The 13,271-nt window shown below is 34.4% G+C and overlaps 2 protein-coding genes across 3 annotated transcripts in view; both read left to right on the plus strand.

The window, feature by feature from the left end:
- Positions 1-9,014, plus strand: part of oca2 (oculocutaneous albinism II) — a 178,881-nt gene extending 169,867 nt beyond the window's left edge. Inside the window, exon 19 of one of the 2 annotated variants that reach the window (XR_015493936.1) lies at positions 8,953-9,014. Coding sequence is in view for 1 of the 2 variants with exons in the window: in XM_087257613.1 (XP_087113739.1) it covers positions 3,520-3,607 (88 nt within the window). In the remaining variant the exon portion in view is untranslated. Of the gene's footprint in view, positions 1-3,519; positions 6,609-8,952 lie in introns of those variants that run through there. The other variant, XM_087257613.1, reaches the window with a different exon arrangement.
- Positions 1-13,271, plus strand: part of LOC147836428 (uncharacterized) — a 719,152-nt gene that overhangs the window by 688,156 nt on the left and 17,725 nt on the right. The gene's annotated exons all lie outside the window — the stretch shown is intronic.

Consider the following 13,271-nt stretch of genomic DNA (forward strand, 5'->3'; position numbering starts at 1 on the left):
CATGGCACATTTTCTATTTAAATGGCGGACTTCGTAAGTGGAAAACTGAACTCTTCACTAGCAAGAAAACAATTAAACAGACCATCTGCAGAGCGAGGATAAAAAAGCCTCCTCCATTTGGCCTCTTTACCTTCTCTTTCTCTTTACTTTTACTCTTTATTTTAGTCCTCTACTTTCATGGAGTAAGGAAAAGGTGGAAGCTCATTCCACTGAAGCCATCCATTAGGCTACATTTTTAATTTCATCTGTTAATTGCAAAGATTTGTTTCTAAACTGTTTGTAAATTCAGTTCTAATTTCCATCAAACGAATAAATGAACAATAATAATGAAGTGTGATCCAAAAAACTGAGTTATATCCAAACACACATGCCATGCTTATGCCCCATATGGTGATGCATACGTCTCTAAATCCCAATTTATGTCCAAATCCAAATTTATTAAAACAAATATGCATATAATAAATACTGAACGTGAAAATCATGCCATGAATGTCTTGCGCCTTATTGCGCTGAGTGTATGATATGACCCAAAAAGCCAAACTTAGATTCATATTAGACCACTTAATTTGTTATATAGATAAAACTCTTTATCCAAACAAATATAGTGTACATCACTTGATGCAAGTTGTCAAATTTTATACCACAATATCTTGACACTATAATGTCGTTTCAGCTAATTTTTTGATCCATTTCGGTTTTACTCTATATGATCAAGAGACAGCTACTTATAGTATTGAACAGATCACTGAACAGAACATACTGTAGATTTCGGCCTGCTCACATATTTTCTATCACTTACTGGACTACTATTATGGAGTCTACCAGCCATAAACAATATGAACTCTAAAGGAACATTCCACATTGTAGCCGTGGTATAAATGCAAAGTTGCTTGATTATTTAGTTGGAATGAGAATAAACTGTAGTTCCTATCTATGGATAGCACAATGCACGCTGGTGCATGGTCTAACAGGGTTGTGCTTATTCTCTTCATTAACTCTGTAAGAAATGATATGATCAATTAGTCCTGATAGCATATGTTTTTAGGTCAATTTAACTTATTAAACTAAGTTAATCACGTTCTAACTTAATTTTATTAGTAATACAAGCTGTATTATATCAGTTTAACATAATTTAGGTTCAACAGACTCAAAGTTAATTTGATTCAGCTTAAAATTATAAGTTATACAAAGTTTAACTTAATATTTTAGTCAGTTTGATTGATGTAAGTTGAGATGACAAGAAAAATGTATTTTATTCAACTGAAAAAATTAAGGCAGCAAGAATTTTTCTACAATGTAGCAATAATAGGCTAGAAAACAGCTTCTCCATCAGTCCAGTACATGTTGTAACTATAAGTGTCAAGCTTTAAATACATCGAAACTCTTTAAAAAACTGAGCAAAATGCTTATGGTCTAATCTGATTCAATTATCAATGCTAGGCTAGGCTAAAAGTGCTTCTGCCAGACCTGGAGATCAGCTAATATTATTTAAACCTCAGGGAGTTGTAAAATGTACCTTTTTAAATGCTGTTTTTTTTTTTTTTTTTTTTTAATATGGACACTCTTAAAGGCTTCTTTTGTGTTCCACATAAAATTAATAGCACACAGATTTGGAATGAGATGATAAGCAGTTAAAGTGACAAAATCTCATTAGTTTAGATTATTTAATGAAGGTTTTAGTCACAGAAATTGTTTTGAAAACAGATTATATAGTTTCCTGTATATTTGCTTTATACTATAGTCTATATTCCATTTTTAAACTGTCCACTTGCTATTATATTCTGTTGATTTCTTTTGTATTGATTTGCTCAACAGAGTTTCCGTGTGCAAATCTTAGTTCAACTGTTAATATGTGAGGTTGGATGGCATGCAGTATAATCCTCATGGACAGATGAGATGCAGTATGTTGAACCGAGGGTCATAGGGCCACTGATGCATGCCGATCGAGTGTGGAGATTAGGCCAGTGTCCAGTTGTAATTACAATGGTAATTCCACTATCCAGATGGATGCTTTTTGCAAGCGAGTGCATCAAGGACAGTCCACATGTCTCTGAGAGTTGACGGCTTTACAGAGGCTGAGGAAAGCAGCTTACATTAAATGGGGGACTGGTATCATCATTCTATTGCGTCTCCAGCCTTTGACTTCATCGTTAATGCCTGGAGATCATACTTTAATGCTGTTGTCCCCTGCTTTTGACTCTGCCATAATGTTTCAAAACTCACACTTTAATACCACTTGGATGAAGTGGGGAACGTGTCTGCCATGCTCCTCAGCGGGACAGCATCGAGACCCCTGCTGTTTAGATCCAATCCCAGACTCACACACAAAGAGACAGAAACGAATGCAGTGCACAAGGGGGAAATAATGCAGAACTGCCCTGAGATTGTCATTTGATAGAAAGAGGAGTGTGAATGAATCGGAGGGAGATGTTGAGGGATGAAACCTTGATGAATTTATTTCTTCTTTTAAACACAAAACAAACATTGATATCCATAGATAGAAAAAACAACAACTATGGAAGTCAATGGCTATTTTTTTTCCAAAAAACATCCTTAGCTAACTAAGGTTGCAAGTTCCGTTACAAATATAGTTCGTTGTTTTGGCGAATCCGTGGTTCTAAAGAACATTTGCAAACTGCATCGTGAACTTTTTTGCGCTACACCTCTAGAGCTGTAGTTAGAAGCATAGTTCCTAGTTATGTTCTATTCCCCATTATCCCCCTATGTCCTATTCATTTAAACATTCTAACATTTAAACTTCAAATTCAGATTTGTTGTCAAAATAACAGGCGAATGGTCAAAAGGCAGGCAGTAGACAAGGTAAAACAAACAAAACAAAGCAAGGTTCAAAAACATGGAAGGCAGTGCAAGGAAAATGCGTTGTAGTGTCACAGAAAAAGATGACAAGACTCAGCAATGAGGGTCTCAAAGTGAGCCATTTATATGTGTGTTGTAATCAGTCCATGAGCAGCATCAGCTGTGTGAGTCTAATCAATGGAGACATGAAGCAGGTGTGTGTGTTGCATGACTGGATCTTGTAGTACATATATAGGTAGATTTGTAGTCCTTAAAGTGATCTGCATGTTTACCAGCGATCTGCAGAGTCTGCATCGCTGGTGGTCTTGACAGCGATCTTCATGTTGACAATTGCAAGCAAAAGTGATGTGATAGTGACCACCAGTGTGCATACTTCATGTTTTGTTAATGTACAGTATGGCTTGCTTGGAACCACACCTGAGGTGGTACTAAAAAAGTTACTAGGTATGGAACACAGTAAAAAAGTCTGCAGCATACAGTACCATGCAGTGGAAAAGCACCAAAATAATAACATCATATATTTTTGGGATGAACTATCCCTTCAAGAGAAAAAAAAAACCTCTAAGCATCAGTATGTCAGCGCACTATTGAAAATTCTGTTCCCAAAAGTTTCACATTGAACTGAGAGGGGTTTACAGAGTTGGTAGGAACTTTCATGTTGAGACTTGAAAATCTGAATTCTCACTCTACTTCATTTCACAGGTTGGGCTTCCCTATGATGCTTATGACCTGCACAATAGGCATGTGTTACCTGCTCGCAACCCACATCGGACTTCACTGGAACACATAAACTTACCCACCACATGGGGAACCAAAAAGACTTCTGAGTTTGTGTGAGGATGTCAAATCTTGTTTGAATTCTGTTCTTCTGGGACGGATACACAAAGAGCTAAACTTCGTAGACCTGGTTCGTCCTGAGAGACTAAGCTTTACATGCAGGAGAGGTACAGAGAAGATAAACCATGGGAACATCTGATCATCTGCTGTATTCCTACACGTGTATCACACTGCTATGGTGCTACTGTTATATTACAAATGTGGAGTTTTTTTTTTTTTTTTTTGCCAAACCTGTTTGTATTTTCCACAACAACTTAACCAGAATGTATTTTTAATGCAGATATCTGCTTACAATATATTATTTATTGATGCAGAATGTGGATTGAAACATTTTCTTTTCGTTTATTCTTTTGAGGCATTTCTAGAAATGGATCCTCTATGGGCCATAATTTTATATTGGCCAAATATATCATTTATATAATTCACCTTGCTGAGATTATTAAATTGGGTAACAAGTACCAATACTTGCTCATAACTAATGGCTTATTACCTGCTTATTAATAAGACATTGCCTGTTTATTAGTATTTATAAAAAACATATTCAACATAATCATATTTCACAACCCTAGTCCTACTACACATTGCCTAATCCTAACTATTACCTAATAACACATTCAGTATTAATCCACACAGTGGCAAAAAATTTTACTATTTTGAAAATTGACCGCGCAGCTCGTGTTAAGAACGGCTGATGGTAGCCATAGCAAGGCAAACAGCAGAGGATCGCCAGCTCAGAAACGCATTTAAATTAATAAAGGAAGAAGCACGCATTGCGTTTTTAACGTGGTTTTGGACGCGTATCCATACAGATTTAACCTGAGAGATACAATACAAGCACTGATCTATAATAAATACGTGATTACAAGCCACAAATAAACACATATTTTGCAAACTACACCAAACGAGGCAACAATTTTAATGAAGCTGACATGTTATGATCCGAAGGATGGAGAAACTGGTCCAATTGAACTGTAAATGTTACTGACAAAGTCACTGTCAAAGTCTGACAAAGTCCCATAGTCTCTGCTACTTCTTTAATAGCAAATTGCCTGCGAATCCCGCGTTGCAGCATAGGTTATTGTATAAAAATATCTGAAAAATTACAGGAACAAACACAGCACTAGGTTAGCTATACTGTGGTGTTGTTGTGAAAAATGAACTTTAACCCCCCGCAGCCAGGGTTGGTGCGTCCACAGAGGGGACCCAGGCAGCCACCTGGGTGGCAGAATAGAGAGAGGGCATCTGCGACATCTCACTTTCCCTTGTGATAATACCGTTATATACCGATAATACTGTGATAATACCCCCCCCGCCCCAGTTTTTGCTGTCGTACGCGTAATCCCCGTCTCTCGATTTCACTTTCAGTTTAAGGGCAGCATGATCATCTTTTGCCTAGAGCACCAGTTCAGTTTGCTCCCGCCCTACCCGCAGCCGAATCTCTGTTACTGATCTGTCATCTTCGCGTCATGATCAGTCCTGTGATCCCCCGCACCACTGCTAATGTGTGGAGGGAAAGCGCGTGCACATTTTAACGAAACTGGAAGTACATATTTGGAAATGTACCTTATCGACGACGATGCGATCCAACAAAAGATCCGAACCCAACTCGATTCGTTTATTCTACTCTGAGTCAAATATTTCTCTAAAGAATCAATAGTTTTAAACTTGCTGCCCTTTTAGATTTAAACCTCAGCTGGATGTTTTCATTCCCTTAGAGTTGTGTTACACACTTCATGGAAGCTTATTTTCAAAAACCCATAATAGCTTTTTTTTTTTAAATGGGATTAGTCATGCCTTGCAATGCACCTTATAATAACATTTATGCTGTACTGTAAATAACTGTAACCATTGATTATAATGCATACTTATTTATTGTTATACTTACTAATGCATTAATCGTATTACATATATATTACAAATAACAATGTGTTTAATGCTCCTGGAAGTTGAATAGGTAAGTATTAATTGTGGTTACTGTTATTTAAAGTACAACATGGATGTGAAAACCTTTAATAAATGAAGGCCTCTACAATATCATGCCGTTTGTTGAAACATGACGCATAGTGTAAAAAATGTTGCCTTGCTTTTTATTTCAGCACTGTGTTCAGTCACTGTTTGTGTGCATCAAGAAGAAAACCCTGCATCTGATTGCAGGGAAAGAGTTTATGTAATCAGTGATGCATTAGAGGGCCTGTGTTTTAATCAGTTCATTCCATTTTTTAATTTGGCCATTCCAGCACTGACCTAATTAATCATTTCTACCCAAATCCTCAACCAGTAATATTAATTAAATCGGCTTTTTAAGTAAATTACTAAATGGCAGGAATGTTTTTCCTATTATCTGTGTATTAAGCCCATAGATGTTTTTTTAAGCAACCCAAAACTGAGGATTTACTTACTATTTACTCACCATCGAGTGTTTCCAAACCTTTATGGGTTTCTTTCTTCTGTTGAACACAAGGGAAGATATTTTAAAGCTTCTACAGTAGGACAAACAAATACTGTGGAAGTCAATGGTTACAGGTTTCCAACATTTTTTAAAATATCTTCTTTTGTGTTCAACAGAAATTTTTTTTAAAGGTTTGAAACAAGTAACACTAAAGTAAATGATAACAACATTTTAATGGATTTAATTTAACTATCCCTTTACACATGCATTTAAGTATTTATGTATGTGTAAATACTTAATAATATCTGCTGAATTATACTTCATGTGAATTGGATTTTAAACGACCATACCATTTTGACAAGTTTATATTTGATGATGTGTAATGTTTATTAATAACTCATTTCCCTTCCCCCTCATGGATAACTCTTTAATTTTCTCTCAATTTAAACACTTGATGATTACATGTAAAGGATGATCAGTTGGTTGCTTGTCTGTACATGTTCTGTAACTGGGAATAACACATGTTGCACAGTAAAAAAAATACATAAGCAGCACCAAACCATCACACTTTTTGACTGAGTGGCTTTTATAATTTCATGCATCAGTTTCATATCCAAATGTCTGAACACATCAGACAAAACATCTTTAATTTTTAATATACTTACTTACTCCCAGGGCCATTTATATCGAAGTTGATACTGAGCTACACCACGCTGGTGTTTCTTAACATCAAATTTTTACGAGGTGGGTCATTAGCCCAACGCTCAACCCCCAATCTGGAGGACCAGGACATACACATACACTGCAGACAATTTAGCTTACCCAATTCACTCATAGCACATGTCTTTGGACTTGTGGGAGAAACAAGAGCACCTGGAGGAAACCCCACAAACACGGGAAGAACATACAAACTCCAAAGGGAAATGCCAACTGACCTAGCCGGGGCTTAAACCAGCAACCTTCATGCTATGAGATGACAGCGCTACCCCCTGCGCCAACGTGTCACCTATGATCCTTATTATACAGTTTCTAAAACATTACAATTTAAATATTATTAAATTAAATTAATTATAGTATTAAGACCTGTTTAACATTACATTGCTTTACTTTTCATTAATGTTGCTATTGTTTCTAGCATGTTAAGCGAGCTAGCCTGTCTAGCATATTATTGATCTAATCTTTTTTACTTTTACATTGTCATTTAGCAGATGCTTTTTTTCCAAAGCGACTTACAATTGAACTAATGCATTGCTTACCTGCCATTAGCACGGTTAGGACACTACTAAAAAATTAACATGTTGCTAAGATGTCCTTTACATGTTTACAATGTTGCTAGCATGAATTTGTTGCCTGCATAGCATGATAAAAAATATGCTAGCATTAGCTTGTTGTTATTGTTTAGACACATGGCCAACACTTTTAATTGTTGCCAGCATGATTTGAACATGTTATAGCAAGCGTGAACGTTTATTATTTATTTATTTATTTATTTATTTATTTATTTATTTATTCTGACACGGACATTACAGTGGACAACCAAATGTATTTGTTTAAGTGTTTTAGCAGACTTGCTAGTTCTCAACACCTGTCAACGAGAGGCTTGACCTAAAATGAAAATAACATAGATACATATACACTATTATAAACATTAAAACACATTATAAACATTATAATTCTTTACATAAAATTGCTATAAGACAAAAGCAAAGGCGATATGATCAACAAACTCTGCACTGCTGTTTTCTTTTAACCACATTGTACCATGTTTAACATGGTGTGTGCATGTCCTGCTACGAGTTGTCATTGGTGATGGCATGAGAGCCTAGAACTGAGTGAATGCAGTATAAAGAGAAGAGTTTTAGCCAAGATTGTGTGCTTATCTACAAAATATCTATAAGATGTCAATTTTTAGACATTAAATAGATGTATTTTAGATGCATTTGAGACTTTTAAATACATTTTCAGACATTTGACCTCGTCTGATTTTTTCCTGACCAAACAATTTTAAAACTATATGGTGCAGATGTATGTGTGCTATCTGGGAATGAATAGTCTAATGAGTAGAAGTTTCAGACATAAATTGTACATATTTTAGATGCATTTATGACGTTAAAAGACACGTTCAGACATTTAAACATATTGATTTTTTTTTTTTTTTTAGACCAAACAATTTTAAAACTACATGTTGCAGATGTACATGTGCTGTCTGGGAATGCATAGTCTAATTAGGTAAAAATTGAAACAATAAACAGTCATATTTAGATGCATTTAAGACTTTTAAAGACATTTTCAAACATTTGAAAACATCAGATTTTTTCCAGACCAATCAATTCTAAAACTACATGTTGCAGATGTGTGTGTGTTATCTGGGAATGAATAGCCTAATCATTGCAAATACAGAAAATTGTGTAGTGTAGCATCAGCTGCTATAATGTTGCATGACTTGGAACTGTGATATATGTGGAGTATGACAAATGGATCAATAATTGTAATTTGCCTGTTTGTCTGCGCATCAAATATCTGCTGCATATCTTGAATGCACATTATTAGAGAGTGATGCCTAGCATGCATGTCACCACTTTGCTATGGAATAGCTGGAATGCTGTTGATGGAGGAAATTAAACTGGCAAAGAGGTGCTGATTACCTCCAGCAGCCATGAAATGTCGCAAGCAACACTGGCTAATGAAGCAGTCATTCAGAAACCAGAATGCCCTTGCTTATTCTCTTCTTTTCATAAATGTCCCAAAAATGTCAAATGCCAAAGTTCTTATCAGTAAGATGCAACTTTGTTTTAAATTCATGAGGTATTTAATTTTTAAAAAGCTTGACGATTACTAATTTGTAGTCTAAAATCTATTTTGAAATAATTTACTTTGATATACACTACTGGTCAAAAGTTTGGGGTCAGTAGGATTTTTAAATGTTTTTAAATAAGCTTCTCCTGCTCACCAAGGCTGCATTTATTTAATCAAAAATACAGTAAAAACATTTTTAATGTAGTTTATAATTTATTTTAGTAATTTTTTTTACCAGTGATTTTAAAGATGATTCTTCAGATTCATTACTCCAGTATTCAGAGTCACATGATCTTTCAGAAATCATTCAATATCAATATAAATTATTATTATTATTATTATTATATTTTTTATTAATGGTAATAGAATTAAAAGCAATAATAATAGGAGTAAAAATTTCATTTGAAACTACATACAATAAAAAAGCAATTATTTTTTTAATATAAATATCTATAAAAATACATTTAATAAATGCCGTCAAGATAAACAGAATAATTTTCTCAAAAAAAAAAAAAAACATGAAAAAAAAACTGACCCCAAACTTTTTACCAGTAGTGTAATTGTTCTTTTAGCTATTTTAAAAGCACAGACAAATGAAAAACAATTCCTAACATTACATCGAAAAAGTCAACTTTGTATTAAAGGTTGTAAATATGGCATAATTAAGAATAAACATAATAAATGGTAAATTTTACTGTTTAACTAAATGTTTAAATGCTTAGCAGTGGGATATTTTTGCACAGCAGGGCTGAGGAATAAAAAGGATTTGCACAGGCTTGGTACTGCAGTCGGTATTGGACTATTATTTTATATGTATTATCTGCCTTCTTATGGAAATTAAATCAATATATTTCAGTTAACATGAGACTTATATAGTGAGGCAGAGAACAGAAGAGTAAGCAGTGCACAGCCACACAAATCAAAATAAGTGTTTTTTTTTTATTTAAGGGTCATTATTACTATAAAGTGCCTTTGAGACATCAAAAAAAAAATAATAAAAAAAAAAAATTTTGATTTAACCACATAGTTGTTGTAATAATTATTAGACCTTAGGGTGTAAGAATTGAATGTTGGTCAAGCTCCTGCACTTATTATAAATAAACTGCAAGCAGAAAAACATTAAACAAACCTCAAATTGTGTCAACCCTGCCATGCACAAATTCAAACCAGTATAAGTATAGTGAGTGTGATTATAAAATGTATATTTTCAGAAAGGTAACGTGTCCCTTTACCAAACTAACTTTAGATTATGGAAAAAGTCTATTAATAATAAATAAATAATGGACAAAACATTTATTTCCTAATAAAATATGCAATTGTTGATTGATCTAAAACATTTTGTCAAACTTTCAAACAATATTAACTGGCCCTTATTGGTTCACAAAAGATTTTTTGCTGAGGTTATACATAATTTGTTTATTTTCATAAAAGTTGAACATTATGGAAATGATTCAAATTAAATAGCGGTAAAGTCTCGCAATAATGCCTGAAAGTCCAAATATGGTGAGCAATGTAGATGGATTACAAATCAGAGACATTGTTTAAAGCATTTGTAATAATAATTCATTCAATTCACTTCCCACAACAGCAGCTACACATAAAAATGTAATTTCAATTTAAATAAATTCCAGGAAGATACAGCTGTGGTCTTGAGCATATAGAGCACAGCTTTACTGTGTGCAGCTGTTCATGCACACTGTACATACTGTAAACACATGGCAGTGTTTTTCTGTGCACTTTGTGTTTATCAGTTGGAACTGGCTGCAAAGAGAGGATGTTAAAAGGTAAGTCAGTTCCCCTCTGAGTCAGTCTCAGTATAAAACACATTGGGCCTGACAGTTGCACATATGGCGTGATAACACTTCAGCCGTGACAACATCTGCTGAGCATTCGCTGAATCCACTGCATCTACTCACTGAGCTTTAGCATATGAACATGATTTATTTCCTTGTAGAATCACTGTGACCCATTTGAAGCAAAATAAGACTTAAAATAGAACCGAAGGCAAATGTACTTCAGGAAAATGTTGAAGTTTCCATTCAAAAAGTTTTCGACCAAACCTATATAAAAATCTTTGAAAAGTTAGACAGATAGGTTCATTTTTCACAGCACTTCCATTTTCACATTTAATTTATCAGAAGCATTTATCAGCTGGTTATTTAACAGAATCAGTTTTGGATTTTAGCTATACAGAATAGATGCAGTTCAACTTTTTTTTTTTTACTTTTCTGAAATGTCTGATTTGATCAAGGCAGATTCTGTTGGACTATTTCTGTACTTTTTTGAAGATCTAAAAGATTTATCCTCTGTTTTATTTAAAAATAGTGACAAAGCTAAAAATAAAACAATGTTTGCACTCTCAGGGGAAAAGATACGAAAGCTATCACTAGGGGTGGTAAATAATTTCTTTTTTTAAAATTGTTAGTATACTTTTTGTGTATATAATACACCCTTTGGGAGTAAACATGGCACAGAGGTACCATTTCATAGACAACTTTTGGACCTTTTTGCTTGAGAGTGTATGTACAGTGTTCTGCATAATTGCGTACCCACCATTTTGAAAATGAATATTTTTATCTATTTCTTAGTAAATATAGGCAATGCTACATTTAAACAAGATTTATTAAACAGATGTATTTATTAAAATAATATGTTAGTCACCAAACATTTTAAAAATATAAAAAAATAATACAATTAGATTTAAGCTAAATATTTCAATATGACAATTTCTTTGCTTTTTTTTATTTTATACCTCTTTTTAAAAAAATTTTCTATAACATAAATTTGGGTGTACTAGTTTTTGGACTGTTATCGTAAGATATTTTGTTTGATAAGCTCCAGATTTGTGCTTCAGTGCTGACTAATCTAATGTATATGCACAAATATAATACTGCATTATATCCTATTAAAAATATGAATTTAAAAGATAGATTTGTGAGGGGTGTACGAAATGTATAACCTTTGAAAAGCGTTTGTTGTGCCAGATAATGCCTTATTACTATAACTGCACTATAACTTTGTTTACTGGTTTAGTTATAGCAATCAAGTCTGTCCTTTAAATTCTCTATTTTTTTTTTTTTTAATTCGGCTGACAACTGAGATAAAAATAAATTACCGCAAGGGGCCAAGATTGGTAACAGGATTATTGGTCCATCTAGGGAATGAGTAAACATGTAATGTAGCAGATTAGGGCTCAAAAAAGCGCAAAATGCACAGGGATATTTCTGACTGCTCTACTTCTCAGTTCAGGATTGTCACTAATGGAGAGCTTGAGGCTGTGCATGGATCCACTCTTGTGGTTTTCATTTTCCTCCAGTTGGAGAGCTAATATATTTACATGCCATTTCCAACTTTTATTTTAGTCCAAATTCAATCTTTGAAGTTGTGTGTAAATCATTGGATTAAACAGCTTTGCATGCACTCTACAAGACATCTGAAGTTGTCCTTGGGTCTCTAGCACATTTATGTTTATATTTTTATTTAGGGTGTACTCACAGTAGGCTATCTAAACCATGCCCAGAAGTGTTTCCCGGTTCGTTTAAGTGTGAGTTCTCCAAATCGGGCCGTGTGCATTTGAAAGAGGTGTGCCAGATCACGGTTTGGTTGGGCTTTGGCACTGTATTTTTTTTTCGTTGTAGCGTCACTTTTGAGGGACTGTTTCATATGGATTCATTAATTATTCTTACTTTTCAATGGACGCAAACCTCTTGCTGATGATGACTTTATGAACATTTATCAGCGTCAAAAGTGGTGGATCTATTGCGACTTCGCACTTCGACAGGGGTCAAGGCAACTGTACCAAGTGTGAGTTTACCCTTAGTCACTCAGCAGAAGCTTTTATCCAAAATGACTCACAATTGAGGCAATATTCAGCAAATCAATAAGAAGAGAAGAGGCAGTATACACAGGAACTGCTAACAGTTAGGGCTAAGAGAATTAAGAGTAAGGAAGTTTATTTATTTTTATTTTATTCTGTTTTTTAGAGATTGGAGTAAAGAGTGTTTCTCCTAGAAGACACAGAACGTCAACTTGACGTCAGATTAACATTGTACCCCAACGTCATGGGATGTTGCATCTTGTTTGGAATTGAAAATCAGGTTGACGTCGATGTCCAACATCAGACAGATTTTGGTCAGTTTCCAACACAACCTAATATTAACCAAATATCAACGTCATTTAACATTGCTATTGGTCGTCAAAATAGCATTGTCCTTAGATGCTGGCGACCTAAATCTAACCTTATATTAACGTCTTATGACATTATGGTTCACACTTAACACTTTATAATTGCATTTTGTGTGTGTGTGTGTGTGTGTGTGTGTGTGTGTGTGTGTGTGTGTGTGTGTGTGTGTGTGTACCATGTTTTTTTTTTGTGGCACCAAAATGTTATCAGTGTACCAATGTGCATTATTCTGTGCAAGTGGTCATTCCA

This window comes from Danio rerio, chromosome 6, assembly GCF_052040795.2.
Source record: "Danio rerio strain M-AB ecotype USA chromosome 6, GRCz13ab, whole genome shotgun sequence".
Classification (NCBI taxonomy): domain Eukaryota; kingdom Metazoa; phylum Chordata; class Actinopteri; order Cypriniformes; family Danionidae; genus Danio; species Danio rerio.